The 23,684-nt window shown below is 37.4% G+C and overlaps 1 protein-coding gene across 4 annotated transcripts in view; it reads left to right on the forward strand.

Moving 5' to 3' along the window:
- The window catches only part of FAM114A2 (family with sequence similarity 114 member A2), a 195,184-nt gene extending 172,712 nt beyond the window's left edge, over positions 1-22,472 (forward strand). For all 4 annotated transcript variants that reach the window (XM_074378825.1, XM_074378826.1, XM_010344585.2 and 1 more), the window contains 6 exons: positions 1,041-1,120; positions 10,372-10,494; positions 10,975-11,114; positions 15,636-15,708; positions 19,257-19,310; positions 21,132-22,472. In XM_074378825.1, coding sequence (XP_074234926.1) covers positions 1,041-1,120; positions 10,372-10,494; positions 10,975-11,114; positions 15,636-15,708; positions 19,257-19,310; positions 21,132-21,266 — 605 coding nt within the window. In that variant the 3' untranslated portion in view covers positions 21,267-22,472. The remainder of the gene's footprint in view (positions 1-1,040; positions 1,121-10,371; positions 10,495-10,974; positions 11,115-15,635; positions 15,709-19,256; positions 19,311-21,131) is intronic.
- Positions 22,473-23,684: the final 1,212 nt, after the last annotated feature.

A 23,684-nucleotide genomic window follows, 5' to 3' on the forward strand; every position in this document is an offset into this window, starting at 1 on the left:
ATTTTCCACTGTTTCTTTGGGTTTGCTAATTGTTTTTTGATCTTGAGTCACCCATTTGCTTGTTTGTTTCTTTATTAGTGTTCCTTGTTCTCCATCATCTTTCACAAGACTAACTCCAACAGCTTCCTCACCATCCTTTCAACATTCTGGAATCCCCTTTCCTTCTCTTCTTTTTATTTTTAATTATTACAGATGCATAATGATTGTACCTCTTTTCTTCTTATCCACCATTATCTCTTACCTGGATCCTGGATTATTGCCTCAGCCTGCCTCCCTTCTTTTCCCCCCTCAAATCAGTTCTCCACCCATCAGCCAAAGTGATCTTTCTAAAATTTAAATTTGATTCTTTTTCTGCTTAAAACCATTCATTGATTCCTCACTTCCTTATTACAAAGTTTGAATTCTTTACTTGATTATATGGCCTTTATTGTCTGGATCTTATCTTTCTAACTTACCACTTCTCCCCCTTAGATTAGAGATACTCTCAATCATATTAAACTTCTTGCCATACTTTCTTTCACCTTTGGTTCTTTGCATTAGTTTCTCTGCCCGAAACTCTTCCTATTTTCCTGTCTAACTTGTACTCAAATTCATGTACCAACTTAAATTCCACTTTCTTGGAAGCACATCCAGACTACTTGCTTAGTCTATGCTGTTACCATTTCTACATTCATGCTCTGGTATGTAATGCTAAAAACACAGGATTTGGACTGGGAGATGGAAGACTGAGGTTTGACTACTAATCTTTGCCATGCAATCTTGAGGAAGTCACTTAATGTCTTTAAGCCCTAATCACTTTATCTCTAACATGGAATAATGGCACTTTTCTTTCAAGCCCATTGAAGCATTTATTGATATAATATACATAAAAGGATTCTATAAGCAGTAAAGCACCATGCTCATAAACAGTACTGCTGCTATTATGGTTACTACTACTACTGCTACTGCTATTACTACTCCTCTCTTCTTCCTCCTTGCCTGCCTCCTCATGATCCTCAGCAGTCTTTCTGGAGTGTTTTATATGGGACTTGGTTTTTTAGGGGATGAAGATTTTACCAAGGAGATAACAGACCTGTTTTCCCAGCTGCACGTTTCCTCCAAACCAGAGAAACTTGCCAGGGTAAGTTATTATTTCTTGGTGATTTTCATTATTTTACTTGTAAGAATGTAGTGGATAAAGAGCATAAGATTGTAAATTCCTGGCAGAGGTATCACCAAAATTGAAGGTATATTCTCATTATACCCAGAATTGGATTGTGCAACTAGTTGTTTTCTGTTCCTCCAGGTTAGTGTGTTAAACCCACATCTGCCCCCAACACGTGTCCTATCTTCACCTGTTTTTATTTGGCATGCCTTCCTTGACTGAAAGCTTAATTTAGGCTACAGTGTTGGTCATTAAAAGTTGCCGGTGCTGACCAGCCTCATGATTCCAATGAGTGAGCCTCTGTTGAGGTCTCATGGTTCTTAGGGGTCTGAATGATTTAGAGATGATATGTAGCCTTGCCCATAGGGATTAGAGGTTGTCATTACCCAGAGCCCAGTGACTTAGATAATGAGTGTTTGGCATATGGAAATGAGAGAATGTTATGACCAACGCCTTTATTTTTGGTACTGATTCAGAAGTATTTTCTGGAATGTGGAGAGACTTTAATTAAAGCTCAGTTGGGTAGGGAGGTTTTGTGGCACATACAGGCCGGTGCCTGCTCATGGGACACTGTTCACTGGGTCATGGGCTGCTTGCTGCCTCTTTACCCACCTCTACCAATCTTGAGAAGCATTTCAGGACCAGTCAGCTGCAGGTGCACATTGTTTCCTGGCCAGGGAGAGCTGAGAGCTATTGTATAGTCCATCCCGTCACCTTGTCTCTATCCCCCAGGGCAAGGAATATGATGCTTGGTGTGTTAGCCCACTCTCCTATGCCCATTGAAAATGCTGCATTCTCTGAGAAAGCTCTTGTAGATCATCCCCAGGCGGCTCATCTCCCTCATCTCTACTGTAACAGCACTTCTGATCTTGTATTATACTGCTTTTTATTTTGGAAATAATATCAAACTTAGAGAAAAGGTACAAGAGTAGCACAAACAACATCGTATACCTTTTATTCAAATCCAATACTGTTAAACATTTGCTTAAACATTTGTGCTTTCACATTTGTTCTTTCTGTGTATGTACATACATGTGTACACATAAACACACATATTATTTTTGTAAACATTTGAGAGTAAATTGTAAACATTATCGCTCTTCTAAATGTTTCAATATGTATCTGCTAAGGATAGGGATATTCACTTACATAACCACAGCACAGCTATCAACTTCAGTAAATTTAACATTAGTACTTTTGTTGTACTAATTTGTTGTAATCTATTCGGTTACATCAATTGACCCAATGATGTCCTTCATATCAAACTTTTTCCTCTAACACTGGAGCCAGTACATGATCATGAATTGTATTTAGTTGTCATGTACTTTTAGTTTCCTTTAATCTAGAATAGTTCTTCAGCCTTTGTCATTTGACCTTGGTGTTTTTGGGGAAAAAAAAAAAGCTCCCCCTGCCTTTATAAAAATAGAGCATTCCTCATTTGGTTTGTCTAATGCTTTCTTATGATTAATGTCAATTTACTGGCCAAAATACTCCATAAATGATGGTGTGTCCTGGCCAGGGTATCACATCTAAAGGTACATGGTATCCATATGCCCCTTATTGGTGATGTATTATCTGATTTCTTTCTGTAGAGTTACAATTTATTTTCCTATGTTGCTAATAAACTTTCTGTGAGGAGATACTTTAAGACCATATGAGTATCCTGCTACTCATCATAATTTCTCTCCTACATTTAGCATCTATTTATGATTCTTGCACCAATATTTTCATGTGAAGATTTACCAATTGGCTTTCAGCATTTTAGTGTAGTCATGAGCTCTCCTTTCTCCCCCATTTTTGTTCATTCTTTTTCTATTTGTTATCAGTATGCTTTCATGGAGTTCTGCTTTTTCCCCATTGGCTTGTAATTCATCACTGTCCTTAATTATTTTGATATTCAGATTTGTCTTTCAAGCTGGCTCCTAGGTGGCATGCCTTCAACATTTTCATACACTTCTTTATTTTCTGGCATAACAAGATACTCTAGATTCACCTTATGCCTTCTGTGCGCCAGCTCTGCAAGCAGACATTTCTTTAAGAAAGCATGTTTCCTTTTTGGTTTTATAGACCAAGACCTGGGTATTAAGTGTACTCATTGCCACTGGCATGGCTTTGATTACAGACTGTCAGCAGAGCTAGGAAATATACTCAGGTACATATGCACATGTATGTCTTACATATGTAGACACATAAATATGTGCACATGTATACCTATATGTATTTTAGAAATCATGAGTTCATACATAGTTTAACTCCAATTTTAATCCATCCCTACAGGGTTTTTCCATGCCTTTCCCCATTACACATTTGTATCTCCCTTCTACAGTAGGAACCTTGTCTCACAACAATATTAACACATTTCCTTAATTATGAGATGTATCTGAAATAGTTTTATTGCTTTGCCTGTACTGTAGATTGAGTATCCCTTATCCAAAATGCCTTGAACCAGAAGTGTTTCAGATTTCAGATTATTTTTGGATTTTGGAATATTTGTGTGTGTGTGTGTGTGTGTGTATATACAGACATATGTACACACACAGACATATATACACACACATATGTATATATATAATGTTATATCTTGAGGATACAATCAAGTTTAAACACAGAATTTATTTATATTCATATATACCTTATACATATAGCCTGAAGATAATTTTACACAATATTTAAAAAAATTTTGTGCATGAAACAAAATTTTGAATTCCTTTTGACTGCAACCTGTTGCATGAGGTCAGGGTGTAGAATTTTCCACTTGTGGCATCATGTTGGCACTCAAAAAATTTCAGATTTTGAAGAATTTTGGATTTTCAGATTAGGGATGGTTAACTTGTACTATAAAAGAAACAGAAAAAATTGTTTTATTTGCTGCCCCATGTGTTAATTTTATTTTTGAACATGTAGAGTATTAATTAACATGCTTCCAAATATCAAACTGCACAAAAACATATCCTCAGGTGTCTCTCCCTCCCACTTCCTTCCACTCCATTCTCCTCTTTTTGTAGATACTCATCTTTCCTATTTCTGGCTTATTCTTCCTAAGTTTCTTTTTGTAAAGATAAGCAGATATATTTTCTTACCTCTTCTGATGCAAAAGTTAACATACTATTTGCACTCTGCTTTTTTCACTAGCCTTGTACATAATGTATTTTTATACATTTATCGTAGTTTAAAAAAAAATGTGTATCTTACCTCCTGTCCTAAAGCTTAAATTTCTCGGAGCCAGGATCTATACATATCTATTTCTTAAAATTCCATCTCTTCTACCTGTTACTTTCTGTATGACCTTTAGCAAGTTGCTTGACCTCTGTGAGCCTCATTTTTTCTATCTGTTTGATGGGTGGTAATAATGTACAGTTCCTGTGTGGTTTAAATGTGTTCACACACAAAAAGCTCTTACAAATTTTGTGTATGAAATAAAATTTTGAATTCATTTTGATGGCAACCTGTTGCATGAGGTCAGGGTGTGGAATTTTCGACTTGTGGCATCATGTTGGCACTCAAAAAATTTCAGGTTTTAGAGAATTTTGGATTTTCAGATTAGGAATGGTTAACTTGTACTATAAAAGAAACCTGCAAAAAATTGTTTGATTTGCCACTGGCATGGCTTTGATTCCATAGTAAAATGCTCACTGTTGATGGCTCCACAGAAGGTAGCCCAATGTCCTCTACTTGCAGTTGTTCAATAAATATGCATATATGTTCAGTAAACCTTTATTATGCTGAGTGATTTGCCAGGTGCTAGGGAAATAATCTTGAAAAAGACATAGTTTACATGCTTAAGGAGAGATCATATTAATATATATTTGTGTAAGACCAGTAACTCCTTATCCATCTGGCAGTTCTAGCCATTTTCTGAAAGCAGTCTTCAGATTGTTTAAATTTTAGACATTGAGATTTAAGATGTAGATTGGTTAAGGATCAAGGCCTTAGCCATTGGTCCTCAGATATTTATATGTCAGGCTGTGATGTAGGGAAAAGAACACTGAATTAAGAGTCTGGGAATATAATTCTATGATTCTGGTTCTTATTCTGATATACTCATATGTGGTGTGATGTTGGACAAATTTATTTACTTCTCTAGGCATCATTATTTTTCTGCTGGAGATAAATAAGTGGTTGGAGAAGCTAAGTTCAAAGGTGCCTTTTGAAGTCTGCAGATCTTAACAGTGGGTAGTACCAGACTGAATTGTGAGAGTGAATTACATTAACAATTTTGGAAAAGGATAGTAAATTACCTTGAGTTGGCACAATGCTTCATGATGATTTCACTTAATACATTTATTACAAGAGAGGTCACTTTGGGTATTCTGTGCCTACTAAAATATCTCCTGGCTGCGTATGGTAGCTCACACCTGTAATCCCAGCACTTTGGGAGGCCAAGGTGGGTGGATCATGAGGTCAGAAGTTCAAGACCAGCCTGGCCAAGGTGGTGAAACCCCATCTCTACTAAAACTGCAAAAATTAGCTGGGCGTGGTGGCAGGCACCTGTAGTGTCAGCTACTCGCAATGCCGAGGCAGGAGAATGGCTTGAATTTGGGCAACAGAGGTTGCAGTGAGCCGAGATGATGCCACTGCACTCCAGCCTGGGTGACAGAGTGAGAATCCTCAAAAACAAACAAACAAAAATCTCAGGTATATTAAATTTATGGTATCAGTTTTTTTTCTTTTATGTGGTCTATCAACTCTCCATTTTTCTTTCTTTTTAAATCTCACATAAATTAATCCTTCATTTTTCACTCATTTTGTCTACTCAGAGATATTGAAAAGAGTTTAACATACTGTTTGTATTATTAGTCAACTGTTAGGATTTTTTCCAGCCTCATCTGTCACTGTTCTCTTCTATAAATCTCGCTACTCTAACCTTATTTTCTGTCACACTTCGCGATCCTCTATATTCTTCCATACTGGCCTTTGTTTTGTTTCTCCGGTATACAAAGCTGATTTCCTTGTGCGTACAACTCTGTTTGCCTAAATATTTGCATGGCCAACTCCTTCAGATTTCAGCTGAAACATAACTTTTCTGGCACCCTTCCTGACTACCCAAACTCAAGCTCTACCCATACTCACCATTACCCCATTTTATTTTCTTTATGTATTTGTTTGTTTTCTGCTAGTTGCCTCATTAGGAGAGAGAAGAACAGGCTCCTAGTTTGTATTATTCACCACTGAATCCCCAGCACTGGCACAGTGTTGGTATATATTTGCAATAAATGAATGAATAACATGCCTGTTTCTTATATGATAATCTTGCTAGATATCTCACAGTTTACCTACATACTTTGCATTTTTCTGTTTCCAAGCCTTTATATAGGTCATGGTGTTTGATGTTTTGAATTTGACAGGTTAATTCTTAAGTAATACGAAGGTATAGAACAGAGCTAGATTGTTCCTTGAGAGGTTAATGCTTAAGTAATGGGAAGGTATAGATCAGAGCTAGATTGTTCCTGAATGTTTTGGGAACACAAATCTGGCTTTAGCTCATTCAGGTAGCCTTGGGCGTAGTCCCACTTACTGATCCTTCAAGGCCTACCTCCAATGCTGTATTTATAATAAAATCTGTGTTTCTCCCAGTTAGAATGACTCTCAAGGTCTTCTCTGGATTCCTATTACCTCATGACAGCTTTGAACACATTCTGTATATGTAAAGTTAATAAAGTGGATGGTAATAAACAGTTCCTGAGAAACCAGGACACCCTCACTTGTGAATAACCGAAACTCATGAAACTTAACAATAACAGAAACTAGTTTTAAAGAGGGAAATTCAGTAGCTTAAGAAAATAGAAAATTCAGGAGTAGAACTGGCTTCCGGCATGGCTGTATTCAGGAACCTATCTCTATTCCTATCTGTGTCTTTTGGCCTGCTTCCTTTTATTTTGGCTTCATTCTTAGGAAAACTTTTCCATATGGTGGTAAAAAGACCATTGACAGCTTCAGGGTGGGTGACTTTTTTCTATTTGAGTAACTCCAGCGGAAAGAACACTTTTTGCTGCTCGTTTTACCAGATGTCCTGGGACTGATGTCCATTGATCTGTCATGGGTTACTTTTTAATCTGTGAACCACTCACTCTGTGGACAGGGGTATTAATATTCGCAGTAGCTACTTCTGAATGGTTTGCCAGCTTTTGGAGCCAAAAGATGGAGGCAGCTCCACCCAGATCACATGGACTAAGGAGAATCTAGAACCTGCTACCAAAAGAAAGGAGAAAAGGATACTGGTCATATCCATATCCAGAACAGTAGATGTTCTTCACAGTGTGCTGGACACTGGGTGTGGATGTGCAAAGCCAAATAAAACACATTGTATCCTATAATACATAGTTTAGTTAGGAAACAGATAATTCTAGTATATCTTAAGTACTAAATGTAAGTTACCTGGAAGAGATGATGTCTGGGTGGAGGATTGAAAGAACAAGTACAGTAGAGGTCATTCTTACCAGAACATAAAGTGGAAATTGGTAAGAGATAAGGTTGTACTTAAAAAAAAAAAAAAAAAAAAAAAAAGATAAGGCTGGAAAAGTGGGTAGGGTCTAGGTCATGGAGACCTGTTACATCATGTAAAGAGCATGATTTACGGGAAACAACAGATGCTGGAGAGGATGTGGAGAAATAGGAACACTTTTACACTGTTGGTGGGAATGTAAATTAATTCAACCATTGTGGAAGACAGTGTGGCGATTCCTCAAGGACCTAAAAATAGAAATCCCATTTGACCCAGCAATCCCATTACTGGGTATATATCCAAAGGAGTATAAATCATTCTACTACAAGGACACGTGCACACGAATGTTCATTGCAGCACTGTTTACAATAGCAAAGACCTGGAACCAACCCAAATGCCCAACGATGATAGACTGGATAGGGAAAATGTGGTACATATACACCATGGAATATTATGCAGCCATCAAAAACGATGAGTTCACGTCCTTTATAGGGACATGGATGAACCTGGAAACCATCATTCTCAGCAAACTGACACAAGAGCAGAAAATCAAACACCGTATATTCTCGCTCATAGGCGGGTGTTAAACAATGAGAACACATGGACACAGGGAGGGGAGCACTACACACTGGGGTCTGTTGGGGGGAAATGGGGGAGGGGCGGGGGGTGGGGAGGTGGGAAGAGATAGCATGGGGAGAAATGACAGATACAGGTGAGGGGACGGAAGGCAGCAAAGCACACTGCCATGTGTGTACCTATGCAACAATCTTGCATGTTCATCACATGTACCCCAAAACCTAAAATGCAATAAAAAAAAAAAAAAGAGCATGATTTAGCTGATGAGGAGCAATTGAAGGAAAGAGGAATGGTCAGCCCTGGGCTTAAGACAGATCACTGGTAACATTATGGAAGATAGATTTAAGATAAACAGATCAGAGGCAGGGAGACCAGTCATGAAGTAGATCTGAACTCAAGTAGTGATAATAGGGAGGAAGAAGATGGGAAGGAAAAGGATGAAGAGGGGCTTGGATAAAATCAGACCATCTTGGTGATTGGTTGGAGAGCAAAAAAATCTAAGATGGCCCCTATATTTTGGCTCAGGTGACTGGTATATGGTAGCACCTCTAAAACTTTGGGAAATAAAAGAGGATGCAAAATTTGGGGGTAGGAAGAGAAAGATAATGAGTTCAAAGTTTTTACTTACTGTATGTGTGATGCCTGCAGAGTATTTTGTCTAGCAGGCATTTCGAACAAGTTTTCAGCAGAGGTCAGGGATAGAAATAAGGATCTAAGAGTCAACAGCAGGTTGAGGATAGTTAAAACCACTGGCGTAGGATAGGTGGAGAGGGAATAGGATGAGACAAGTAGAGTGTGAAGGCTAGAACTGCAAATAATATTGGTGTTTAAGAGACTGGGCAAGTAGGAGCAATATATAAGAGAGACTGAGGAGGAATGAGAACAGAAGAAAGTCGGGTCACAAAAAACAAAGAAAACCAAAGAAACAACCCAAAGATTCATTATCAGGAGAATGGATAAATTCTCATATATACAATCATGCATTGCTTAATGATGAGGATATATATGTTATGAGAACTGCATCATTAGGTAGTTTTGTCATTGGGCGAATTTCAGAGAGTGTACTTACACAAACCTAGTTGTTGTAGCCTATTACACACCTAGGCTGTATCGTATAACATATTGCTCCTATACAAAACTGTACAGCATGTTATGGTACTGAATACTTTAGATGATTGCAACACAATGGTATAGAAAAGATACAGTACAAATATGGTATTAATCTCACAGGACCACCATTGTATATGTGGTCTGTTGTTAAGCATCATCATGTGGTATATGACTGTATATAAAATGAAGTACTACACAGCAGTTAATAATATGAATGAACTAATACATTCAACAATGTGGATAAATCTAACAGACATTATGTTGTACTTAAGAAGCCAGACACAAACTAGAATGAACTTATATTTTTATTTTCATGCATTTTAAGATCAGGCAATATTAATTTAAAGTGAGCAGAAGAGTAGTTGTCTTTGGGCAGAAGAAGGGGGTTGTGTTTTGAACAGTTTGGGCCAGCAAGGGACATGAGGGGACCCTTCTAGGGATGAGGAAATGTTCTATATCTTGATCACAGTTTCACAGGCATATACACTTATAAACATTTCTTAAGCCATAACCTGAAGATTTGTGCACTTTATGTAAATTATACATTTTTAAAAAAAAAAAAAAAAAGCTGATTTGAGGCCAGGTGCAGTGGTTCACGCCTATAATCCCAGCACTTTGGGAGGCCAAGGTGAGTAGATCATCTGAGGTCAGTAGTTTGAGACCAGCCTGGCCCACATGGCGAGACCCTATCTCTACTAAAAATACAAAAATTAGCCTCGTGAGGTGGCAGGTGCCTGTAATACCAGCTACTTGGGAGGCTGAGGCAGGAGAATTGCTTGGACCCAGAAGGCGCAGGTTGCAGTGAGCCGAGATTGCACCATTGCATTCCAGCCTGGGCAACAAGAATGCAACTCTGTCTTAAAAACAAAACAAAACAAAACAAAAAAATAACTGATTAGAGAATTTCAAAAAGGAATGATGGACAGCAATGATTAAGTGTTGTTGAATCCAGTAGGATATAAAGACTGAAAAGTTAGATGGTATGTTGAGGTAAAAACAAGAGCCCTGACTTCTAAGTTGCTATTGTGTTCTTGGTAGGTGCACAGTAAATTTGGTGAACTGAATTGAATTGTTGATGGACAATGTTTTTCTTATTTAGGCAAGAAATACTGCCCACGAATGGATCAGGATGTCTCTGACCAAGCCATTAGCAGAGAATGAAGAAGGAGAAAAACAGTTGGAAGCAGAAAACGCTGAGCAAGTCAACAGAAATTCAATAGAGGTAGCCAAAACAACTAAGACTTTTTTTGTTTTAGTAGATTTGAGATATATCACAACCAAGGACCCAGGTTCCTGTTTTTTTACACTGCTATCTGTAATTTCAACCTTGTGATCTAGGATTGTAGCATCTTAGATCCAGACTATAAGATTAAAGGAGGAATGAAGAAAAAAAAGAGAAAGGATGCATGTGTGTTTTGTCATGAGTAAGGTTCCCAGAAACTGCCACCTGACACTTTTCATCTAAATCATTTGGCCAAAACTTAGTTACTTGGTCACACCTGACTTCAGGGGAGCCTTTGTTTTTGTAGCTATGAGCCCAGCTGTAAAATTACATCACTACTGTGGAAGAAGAAGAGACTATTTATTGGAAGTCAACTATTAGTCTCTGCTACAAATCCTGCAGTATGAGAGATGTAAAGTGGTATCATATCCACCTGGAAATGTTTTGTTTTGCTATGCTTTGTTTTGTTTTTCCATCCAGGATATCCATGCGTTTGCAATCCGGAGCCTAGCTGAACTTACTGCCTGCTCAATTGAACTATTTCACAAAACAGCTGCATTGGTTCTGCATGGAAGGAAGCAGGAAGTGACAGCCATAGAAAGGAGCCAAACTCTTTCCCAGTAAGTATAATGAGAATTTCTCTAAATGATGCAAATTGCTGGAGTTTTCTTGGCCTATTTCCAAAGTTTTATAAATATCTCTCTCCAGAAACCATTCATATGACGCCCATCCACATATTCGACGGTTTGTTCATTTTGGTTGTTTTTTTCTTTTCATTGAACCATAATAAATCAACATTATAAATCTGCCTTTTTTTCAATTAACCAGCTTATGCTCTGAAAACTATTTCTTTACAGATTATTAGTTTTAATAGGAATGTAATTTGGTGTAAGTGAAAACAGGGAAGAGTTCTAAGAACCTCATTTCTCAATAATAGTTCCTATTGAGTGCTAATTATATGCCAGGAGCCATGCTAAGGGATTTACAGGTATCATTTCTAATTTTTGTAACTCCAAAAGTAAGTGACTAGTCCTGTTTTCATCATGAGGAAATGCAAACTAGAGGAGTTAAGTAATCTGTGTTATATGGCCTAGGATTTAGATCCAGGTCTGAGTGTCCTTAACCCATTCTTTTTTTCTCATTGTATTGCTGGTTTGTACAAAAATTTTTAAAAATAGTAGATTATAGATAATCATAGGTGGGGAAGAAAAAAGACCAGTAGTTTCTAAATAAATCTCCTGGTTGAAATAATGAGAATTTTCACTGGAAAAAAAAAAAATGTATGAGAGTGCCTATTGTTAGAACTGGGAGGGGCTGTCAGTCTTTTGCAGACTTCCTCTTTACTTGCATCATCAGCATCCCACTACAGCATCCCATAATAGGGGGCTCATTTGTCTTCTTGAACATCCTTAAGGTTGAGAGACTCACAGCCCTAAAGGAGCCTGTTCTATGGAAAAGTAGCTAAATCTGCTACTTGGAATATTCTTTGAAATGTGGTTCACTCGCTCTCTGAATTCATGTCTACTCAAATGCCACCTTTTAAGAAAAGCCTTCCTTCACCACAAAGTCTAAAGTAGCATTTCCCACCATTCTCTGTCCTTTTACCATGCTTTATTTTCTTAGCTTATATCACCACATAGCACATATATTAATATATATGTGTGCATATGTATACATTTATATGTGTATATATGTATATGTATATAGTCTCTCCCTTAATTTAGCAAGTAAGTTGGAATCCATGAAAACTGGGACTTGTTCACTGATACATCCCCATTGCTTGAAAGACTTTAAGTAAATAAAGTCTGGCACATAGAAGACTTTAGGTAAATATGATTAAAGATGGACTAATGACTTACCTTCGGAATTGTTGTAAAAATTAGAAATGAGACATGTAAATCCCTTAGCATGGTGTCTGGCATATAATTAGCACTCAGTAACTAATAACTATTATTAAGAACTGAGGTTTTTAGAATTAATTAATACATATTTTAACTTTTCTAAATGGAATGTAGGGTGTTTTAAGTATGATGTTGTCTTCTAAAATGCATTTTCATTATTTTCTATTTGATTTAACTTGAACATATACTGCTCTCTAGAGGATTTTACAGAGAAATGTTTTTCTAAGGACTGAACTCCCTTTTTATATAGCATGAGTGCCTGCTTAGATGGGTCTTCTTATATATCAGGTGGCTGATTTAGGCATACAGTAGTATACCCCCTTATCTGTATAGGTTATGTTCAAAGCCCCTAGTGGATTCCTGAAACTGTGGATAGTTCCAAACTTGATTGCCATCATTTGGAACACATTCCATTCATGTCTTCCATTGACAAATTTAATGCCTTTTCCATCTTAAAAAAAATTTTTTTTATTGATATATAATATTATATAAATATATATGGGATACATGTGAGTGTTACATGCATAGAATGTTTAATGATCAAATCAGAGTATTTAAGGTTTTCATCACCTTTAGTATTTATCATGTCTGTATGTTGGTATCATTTCAAGTCCTCTCTCTAAATTACTTTGAAATGTACAAAATATTAACGCTAAATATAGTCATCCTATTCTGCTATCAAACATTAGAGTTTATTTTTTCTTTCTAACTATACGTTTGTACCCGTTAACCAACTTACCTTCATCCCCACCTACTCACCCATCCACTGTTCCCCATTTCTGGTATTACAATTGTTTTATTCTCTATTTCCATAAGATCATGTTTTTTTTATAGCTCCCACATTTGAGTGAGAACATGAGGTGTTTGTCTTTCGGTGCTTGGCTTATTTCACTTAACCTAATGACCTGCAAAATATATATAAATATATATTTATTTATATTTATATTTATATCTATATTTATATGTATATCACATTTTCCTTATCCATTTGTCAACTGGTGGACACTTATATTAATTCCATATCTTTGCTATTGTGAATAGTGCTGAAATAAACATACAGGTGCAGGTATCCCTTTGATATATTTCTTTCTTTTCCTTTGGCTAAATATCCAGTAGTTTGGTAGCTCCATTTTTATTTTTTGAGAAATCTTCATACTCTTTTTCATAGTGGTTTTACTAATTCACATTCTAACAATGTATAAGTGTTCTCTTTACTTGGAATTGCTGCCAGCATCTATTAGATGGAGTCTCACTGTGTCACTCAGGTTGAAGTGCAGTGGTGCAATCTTGGCTCACAACAACCTCTGCCTCCCAGGTTCAAGTGATTCTCCTGCCTCAGCCTCTTAAGTAACTGTGATTACAAGTGTGTGCCACCATGCCCAGCTAATTTTTATATTTTGGTAGAGGCAGGGTTTCACAATGTTGTCCAGGCTGGTCTCAAACTCCTGATCTCAAGTGATCCAGCTGTCTTGACCTCCCAAAGTTCTGGGATTATAGGAATGAGCCATCATGCCCAGCCACTTTTTATCTTTTTAATAATGATAGCCATTCTAACCAGGGTGAGAGGATAACTCACTGTGGTCCTGATTCGCATTTCCCTGATGATTGATGCATCAGTGATGTTGAGCATTTTTTCATGTATCTGTTGGTCATTTGTTCTTTTGACAAATATCTATTCATGTCCTTTTCCCACTTTTTAATGATTTTTTTTTCTTTTACTGTTGAGTTGAGTTCCTTTGTATTCTGGATGTTGATCCTCTGTCCGATGAGTAGTTTGGTTTTTTCATCTTACTCAGTACATATCACACACTGTGACTATAACTTTTGCAGTTAGTGTTGCAACAGCATAACAAGCATGATTTCTTTCTTCTCACAGTTTTATGGATGGAAGATTCATTCTTATTGTAGATCTTAGCTGCCACAGCATATGATTTTTTTTTTTTAATTAAGTCAAGATCTTTCACCTTTTCACTTCAAGGAAGCACTTTATGGCGTCTCTTTGGCATATCTGAATTGCCAGCATCACTACTCTTGGGCTTTGGGGCTGCCTTAGCCCATTTAGTGTTACTGTAACAGAATATCTCAGGTTGGGTAATTTACAAAGAAAAGAGGTTTATTTGGCTTACAATTCTGGTGGCTGGAAAGTCCCAGAGCATAGCACTGGCATCTGCTTGACTTCTGGTGAGAGCCATGTACTGCTCCACAACATGGTAAAGAAGCAGAAAGACGAGTGGGTGTGTGCAAAGAGGCCTGCTCGAAAGACTGAACTTCCTTTATAAAAACGTGCTCTCTAGGACCTAACTTATTCCCACCAGAGTGAGATCTCACTGACTACTGTGATACTGCATTAATCTGTTTGTGAGGGCAGTGCCCCCATGATTCAAATACCTCCCACTTGGTTCTACCTCCTAACACTGGCATATTGGGAATCAAATTTCAACATGAGTTTGGAGGGGATATATCAAAACCATAGCAGGGGCCGTTATTAAGTAAAATAAGTGTTACTTGAACATAAACACTATGATAACACAATAGTCAGTCTAATAACAAGATGGTTAATATTAATAGCTGACTAATGAGTGGGTACTGTGAATATGCTGGACAAAGGGATGATTTATGTCCTGGGTGGGATGGAGTAGGACAATGAGAGATTTCATCATGCTACTCAAAATGATGTGCAATTAAAAACTTATGAAGTATTTATTTGTGGAATTTTTAATTTATTATTTTCAGATAATTGTTGACCATGGGTAACTGAAACTGCAGAAAGTGAACCATAAAGGGGGCTACTGTATTTACTCCCTTGAAAAGCTTTCTTCTTTCACATTTAATACAAGGAGTGATTTGTTCTAGTCTGAACGTTGTTAAATATAGCTTCTTTAAAAAAAAAAAAAAAAAAGAAAAGAGGCCGGGCGTGGTGGCTCAAGCCTGTAATCCCAGCACTTTGGGAGGCCGAGGCGGGTGGATCATGAGGTCAAGAGATCGAGACCATCCTGGTCAACATGGTGAAACCCCATCTCTACCAAAAATACAAAAAATTAGCTGGGTATGGTGGCACGTGCCTGTAATCCCAGCTACTCAGGAGGCTGAGGCAGGAGAATTGCCTGAACCCAGGAGGCGGAGGTTGCGGTGAGCGGAGATTGCGCCATTGCACTCCAGCCTGGGTAACAAGAGTGAAACTCCGTCTTAAAAAAAAAAAAAGAAAAGAAAAACTTTTCTGACTTTTCCTTTCTTTCCTAGGATGACAGTTGTGTTGTGTAAAGAGTTGTCCTCTCTGTCTAAACAGTTTACCACCTGCCTAACAACTGCTGGGGTAAGAATTCATGTGTCTTATTGGACTGTTTGTTTGGCTTCTTTAGCAGTTTAATTATCATAAAATTTGCTCACTTTAAGTGTACAATTAAATAGTTTTAAGTTTTATATTTAAGTTTTTATATTTACTGAGTTATGCAGCTATTTCCATATTCTAATTTTAAAACATTTTCATCAGACTTTCCCAAAACTCATACAATCCCCATTCCCTTTCTTTCCACACTTCCCCTGTCTTAAGCACCATGAGTCTGCTTTCTCTCTCTGTAGGTTTGGCTGTTCTGCATCTTTCACATAAACAGGATTATACAGTATGTGGTATTTTGTGTTTGGATTCATAGTGTTTTTGAGGCTTATCAAACTTAGCATAGTGTTTTTGAGGCTTAACAAACTTAGCATAGTGTTTTTGAGGCTTATCCACATTGTAGCATGTATTAATACTTCCTTTTTATTACCAAATAATAATCTGTCTTATGGATATATATCACATTTTATTTGTTCATTAGTTATAGACATGTGGATTATTGCTGCTTTTTGGCTATAATGAATAATGTTGCTGTGAACATGCATGTATGGTTTTGTTTGAATAGGTTTCCATTTCCTTGGGTCTGTAGATAGCTAGGAGTGGAATTGCTGGGTCATATGGGTGATACTGGTCATTAAGGAATTACCAAACTGTTTTCCAGAGGGGCTGCACAATTATACATTCTCACAGCAATGTGTGAGGGTTTCAGTTTCTCCATATGCTTGCTAATACTTGTTATTGCTTGTTTTTATTTGAGCCATCCTAGTGGGTATGAAATGATATTTCATTGTGGCTTCGATTTACATTTCTCTAATGGCTAAAGATGTTGAATGTTTTTTGTTTTCTTTTTGTTTTTTTTTTTTCTTGAGATGGAGTTTCTCTCTTGTCACCCAGGCTGGAGTGCAATGGCACGATCTTGATTCACTCCAACCTCTACCTCCTGGGTTCAACGGATTCTCCTGCCTCCACCTCCTGAGTAGCTGGGATTACAGGCACCTGCCACCATGCCCAGCTCACTTTCGTATTTTTAGTAGAGACAAGGTTTCACCATGTTGGCCAAGCTGGTCTCAAACTCCTGACCTCAGGTGATCCACCCACCTTGGCCTCCCGAAGTGCTGGGATTACAGGTGTGAGCCACCGCTCCCAGCCAGTGTTGAACACCTTTTAATGTGCTTGTTGGCTGTTTGTTTGGCTTCTCTGGAGAAATACCTGTTTCAACACTTTGCTTATTTTAAAACTTGGGTTGTTTGTGTTTTTATTATTACTTGTAGGAGGCTTTTTAAAAATATTTTTCCAATGCAAGTTTCTTACCTGATTTTTTTTTTTTTTTTTTTGAGACGGAGTTTCGCTCTTGTTACCCAGGCTGGAGTGCAATGGCGCGATCTCGGCTCACCGCAACCTCCGCCTCCTGGGATCAGGCAATTCTCCTGCCTCAGCCTCCTGAATAGCTGGGATTACAGGCACACACCACGATGCCCAGCTAATTTTTTTGTATTTTTAGTAGAGACGGGGTTTCACCAGGATGACCAGGATGGTCTCGATCTCTCGACCTTGTGATCCACCCGCCTCGGCCTCCCAAAGTGTTGGGATTACAGGCTTGAGCCACCGCGCCCGGCCTCTTACCTGATTTTTGATGGGAATGTATTTTCTCCAAGTCTGTGAGTTACGATTTCACTTTTTTGATCATGTCTTTGCAGTGAAGTTTTACTCCTCTGTTTTCTTCTAAAAGTTTTGTTGTAGCTCTTATTTTTATGTCTGTGATCCATTTTGAGTTAATTTTTATATATGGTGTAAGGTAGGGGATATTCATATGTTCCAGTATCATTTGTTGAAAAGACTATTTTTCTCGATTAAATTGTCTTGGCTCCTTTGTTGAAAATCAGTTGGCTATGGGTTCATTTCTGGACTCTCATTTTTAGACGATTACTCTGTATGTTTATCCTAATGTCCATTAATCTTTAGTCCATTAATTTGTTTATCCTTTAGTCCATTAATCTGTATGTTTATCCTAATGTATGTTTACCATATTGATTATTGTAGTTTTGTAGTAGGTTGGGAATCAAGAAGTGTGAGTCCTCCAACTTCGTTCTTATTTTCACAATGTTTTGACTGCTTAGGGCCTTGTGCCTTTCTATATGAATTTTAGGATCAGCTTGTCTAATTCTAATTTTTGTTCTCATCTATTTATGAAGTTTTCAGTATTTTTTATGCTGTCTTCTGAGACTTAAAATGGAAATATAGACCTTGATGAAATTAAAACTTCAGATTTTGACTCTGGTTTTAAAGAACAACTCTGTACTTAGACTATGGCAGTGCCCACAGTATGCAGTTGCCAGCCGTTGCCAGCCAGTGGGAGAGATATAGTTGAAGCTAAAGGCTTTTTGGGATTTTAAAAATTGGAATTGTAAAAAGACTTATGAAGATGTGTAAACTATGGGAGATGATTGAGAAACCAGTAATAATGAGTTAGAATAAAATCAAGGGCATTTTAAATAAGCAAATGAAAATCACTTTATAGTAAGTATATCAGTGTCAGTGTAGCAGCAAAATTACTGTGGGTTTTTAAAAATTTTATTTATTTATTTGTCCTAGTCATGAGCATTACATTTGTTTTAATTAAGACCATGGCCTAAGTTAATTTTTTAAAATTTGAGTTTAGATTATTCCTATTAAGGATGATCTTTTAGTATAGCTTCACTTTTCCCTGTAGTATTTTCTTCAAAAGAGGAGCTGTGGCTGGGCACAGTGACTCATGCCTGTAATCCCAGCAATTTGGGAGGCCAAGACAGGTGGATCACCTGAGGTTGGGAGTTTAAGACCAGCCTGACCAACATGGGGAAACCCCGTCTTTACTAAAAATATAAAATTAGTTGGGAGTGGTGGCCCATGCCTGTAACCCCTGCTACTTGAGAGGCCCAGGCAGGAGAATCGTTTGAACCTGGGAGGCAGAGGTTGTGGTGAGCCGAGATCGCACCATTGCACTCCAGCCTGAGCAACAAGAGAGAAACTGTCTCAAAAAAAAAAGAGGAGCTGGGTTTCCTGAAGTTAATCTTATGAAGCTAAATCTTTCTGTGTGTTCCGTAAAGATACTTTAAGCCAGCTTATCAACTCTAAGATACTGACACATACAAGTATTAAATTTACATTATTTATTTCTATGAAATAAGACGTTTCTAAACAACCTGTGTTAAAGACTCTTGAGTTTTTTGAGCACACGTTCCATGTCTACATATTTTGTTTTAAAATGGTTCTAAGGTTTTGTGGTCAAATGAAGATACTTTTTTAAGTCAATAAAAAGGAATAAAGCAATACACTCTCAATATGGATGGCACAGAAAGATACTAAGAAGGAAGTTTAAAATACTTATAATTTCACTTTCTAAAGATGACGTTTTGCTCTCAGTCCAGACTTCTGTGCTTATATTTAATATTTATGTATAGGTGTGTGTGTGTTTTAAAGTGTGATCGTACTCCACTTACTATTGTTTAACCTGCTCTGCTCACTTAAAATTGTATTCTTTATTCCAGGTCAATGAAGTGGCAGATGTCCTTAACCCATTAATCACTGCTGTATTTCTAGAGGTTAGTAGTAATTGTTTTTAAGTCTCTGACTCCAAAGGTATTATGTATTAATTAACTCTTCTGAAGCCTTTTGTTTTTGGCTTTTTAGTTTTTTTCACCATATTGGTAGTCTAGCCATATTGATGCAATATGATCAAAATAATGTATATTTGATGTGTATTTCTTCCTTCTTAATTACAAAGCATACAGGCTGCAGGATAAAGTAGAGTGGAAGAAGCAGTAGATTGCCATTACTTAGTACTACTCCTTAACAGCTTAATGAACAGTTCACAGTGATGAAACACCTTCTGGATACCAGCTGGTAAACATGAAGGGCTGAAAATTATAAACAGATAAGCACTGTTTCCTAAAGGACTAAAGTTTATGCAGAGGTTTGTTAAAAAACAAAACGTTTTGTCATTTCCTTGCCAGGAAATCATGCTTTGTTTTGTCAGAAAGGCAATGTTTACATTATCCTCATCATTCCATTAGATTTGAGAAGGTAGATGGTTTAAGTCAATGGAAAAGAGGATCCTGTTTCTGATATTACTTCCCTATGTGATGCTTTCTGGATTCCATGTTTTAAGAACTATGCTTTGTAAATTAACTATGCAAACAAGACTTTTTGATGATTTGTTTAAAACATGTTTATGTAAGTCTTGGGGGAGAATATATATTTGATAGTTAAGTTTTAGATATTAATTGAAAAAATGTTTTAAATTCCAGACTGTTACTTCTCTAGTTTTAAATTCTTTTAACGTTACTATCAAGGAATGATTTTAATTCTTTTATTACATAGTTGTAATTGAATAGTCAGGGAAACCATTTTGATCGTTTAAATGATTTAAAAAAATATAAGTTTGTTATTTAGTAAATAGTAGAGTGGTGCAGTAGAAAGGACTTTGTAAACCAGGAGCCAGTGTTGCCGTGGATCTTTCTTGACTTGTTGTGTGACTCTGGCTAGGCATTTACCTTCTTGACAAACTCATTATTTTATCTGCAACATGAGAGATTGAACTAGATGATATGTGGGATCTCTTTTGGCTGGGAAATGTAGTATTCAATGTCACACTGAATTTTAAATAGGAGTACTTGCCATTGATAAATTTTAAAAAGGTAATCTCACTTGATCCGGGTTCCCTGTTATTTTTTTTATTTATTTTATTTTTTTTGCATACAGATTTGAAACACTCTTGTCCTTGAAATTATACATTTTATCTTAATGTAATGAACTTTCTGTTGATAGTCTTTTGAAAGGTGAGGGCTTTTCAGTGTATATGAAGTCCAGCAGGGTAATGCTTCTTTAGCAACTTCTGGAAAATGTTGTTCAAGATAGAAATGTACCTATACTGTAATCTTTGAAAGCAGTATTCTTTGTTTATGTTAGTGAGCACTTATTATGCTCACTAACTGCATTGAGTCCATGGGAGAAGAGCTATCACAGTGGACTAGAAATTTCGTAGGTGTGGAATTTATAGCCTTCTGAAAGCCTCTTTTCAGTAATTGACCACAACATTGTGACAGAGTGTACCCCACTTAGTAAAGGAATAAATAAGCTTTGAATGTCAAGTCTGAGCAAGTTGCCAAAGAACAGCTACCATTTCTGATGGGCAAGTTGGACAAAAATGCTGACATTCTTTTTTGGTGCTCATATCATCTTAAGAGCTAGATTCTTTCCCTTATAATAGAGTTTACCAAAATGGCCAACTCACTGTTCTTATTTGCCAGGCTATGAATTTAATTAGATTACAAAAATCAATCTGTTCCCTTCTTGTCTTACAGTGTATCTTCCCTTTTAAATAACTAATATTTTCTTTTTTTTTGTTTTTTCAATCCTGGCAGGCATCAAACAGTGCCTCCTACATCCAGGACGCCTTTCAGCTACTCTTACCTGTGCTAGAGATCTCTCTCATTGAGAACAAGATTGAATCACACAGGAATGAGCTGCAGGGCCCGAAGCCTTTGTTAGAACATTGAAGAATAGAGAAGTTTTGACCTGGGACTTGGGATGGCCAAGAAATGCTACCTTCTTCTGGTTACTCCTGCAGAAATGAAGGAGTGAGGTTATTTCAGTAGATAAAAATTCAGGCAGGAGAGATGGCTTTTTAAAGAGGAAGGTTGTTGCCTTCAGTGTTTGATTGAAGTGTTCAGATCCTCACAGTATTCTTTCCAGTTGTTACAATTCATAAATTATTTGAAAGAAAACTTGTAGAAAGTCCAAGAATAATAGCTCTAGATAAAGATTAGTGGGACACTCAGGCAAAAAATGTTGGTCTGTCTTTGACATATTGCAAAATGTTATCAGTTTTTTCATAGATATAATTTTCAGCCCATGGATATAATGGGTCGATGAGCTAGAGAAAAATAATTTAGTGTTCTAAAATTCATGGCATGTGTGGTTTATTAATGCCATGTACTGTCTCTTTTCTGGAATAAAAACTATGGCTTTAAGAAAACTGAGCATATGTAAACTCTGTGGTGATTACCCTTTATCACATGAATTCTTGGAAATAGAAAGTTGCATTTGCTTTTGAAAATTGTTAGTAGATTTTGGCATTGAGGAGAAGCTGATGGACTATTATACTTGTAGCCACATGAATTAACTATAGCAAAGTGCCCGTTTTCTTCTAATTGTTCCCCCGCCCCAGGATGACGCACTTCATGTCATAGCTAAACCCTATTCTACTGGATTCGAGGCCAGTAAGTGCAATTTAGAGAAGCAGTTTTATGTTTGCAGATATTCTGAGTCTCTTCCGGATGTGTTTCATGTCTACCCTATGTGCAGGATAAATTCTTAAGGAATGTTGAAACTATTTTAACAATGAGTTTTTTTTGTTTGTTTGTTTGAGTATTGAAGTGGGGCCATGGCCCTTTAGAAATGGTGTTCATGATAGGATTTAACCTCTAAGGCACAATTTATTTTTTCCTCATTCTTTTTTGTTTGTTTTACTGTATTCTTTAGCATGTTTTTGAATACAACTTTTATCCTCCAGATTTAAGCCTTCTTTTGTTTTCTTCAGCAACTTAAGAGACTATTAAGCTGTCGTCTTTCTAAGAGCTATTTTGATATTCACTCTTTTAAAAAAAGTTCTCCAACTTTGTGATTTTTAATGATTAAGGTAACTTGTTAGCTCTGCCCCTCATCTTCTAAAACCTTTGTAATAAAATGTATTAATCATGTTATTTGATCCTTTCATTTACTTTTGTAAACACAAACCCTAGTATCTTTCTCAGACCAAAAAAAATAGCAAAGCAAAGTTGTAACATAGATTATTGTAAAGACTATTTCTATGTAATCTCCTTCTTTGGGGCAGGAGTCAGTAAGCAAGGAAGATAAATAAATTTGGTTTAAAAAGGCATACTAACAGCATTACGATGTTACTCTGCTTATATTCTGTCTTAATATGATCAGAAAGTTTTTGAGTGTTTCCCTTTAAAGACAAATTTTACCCTTGCCAACTTGAATATTTCTGAAGTTTCAGAAAAGCAGTTGCCTTCTGGTTACTAAGGCTGGTATCTCTAGTTCTGAATTTTTGCCTCAAGCTTGGTTGATGTGTCTGAACCTGTATCCCTTGAGGCCAAAGTTAAAAACTGGTCACTCTGCCTGTATATTCGGCCTCTTTTACAATGGCAGTTTGGCAGCTTTAACTCCTTAACCTACAAATGTATTTAAGGTTTTTATTTCAAGAAATGGGGTACAAATATGAAGGAGAGAGTAACAACTCTTTTTAATACACCTATTCAGATTTCAGCCCTGAATTTGGCAAATTTTAGATTAGGTCTCACATAAGGTAAATATGACTCGCTAACTCTTTTTTTCTCTTCATCTTCCCCGTTAGCTTCCCCGGCCCTCATACACATATGCATATCTTAATGGAGTTAGGGACCACTAGTGAAATGATAAAAGGCCCAATTCTGAGTTTTATTTGTCTACTCTTCATGTAAAATATTCTGATAAAGAATTAAGGTTCCTCGATTCGGTAGACAGAGAGAAACAGGAACATTCATGACAGATGAATAGGTAAATTCAGAGATCAGTTTGTCCGGAGGAGGCTGCCGTGGGCGCGCCTATTCCACACATTACGGGGCGAGGCGAAAGCCTTAGTGGAAGCGCGTCCTGCGTGGGGACAGGTGCCCCGACCGCGCCGCGGCCCAGCCTTCGGTTCCGAGTCTTTTCCTTGCGGAGTCTCCCGAGGGTGGCAGCTCCGGGTGCGGACGCGGAGTACCCAGGTTGAGCGGGCGCTCGAACTGGATTCTTTACGGCCCGATTCCCACCCAGGTCGCGCGAGAGCTCAGGCGCAAGTGTCGCGATAAGTGGGCGCGGGCGGAGCGGAGGGAGAGCTGAGCAGCGGCGGCGGCGGCAAGCGGACCGTGGGCCGCTGAGGTGAGCGGCGC

Source organism: Saimiri boliviensis, chromosome 1, assembly GCF_048565385.1.
Source record: "Saimiri boliviensis isolate mSaiBol1 chromosome 1, mSaiBol1.pri, whole genome shotgun sequence".
NCBI lineage: Eukaryota > Metazoa > Chordata > Mammalia > Primates > Cebidae > Saimiri > Saimiri boliviensis.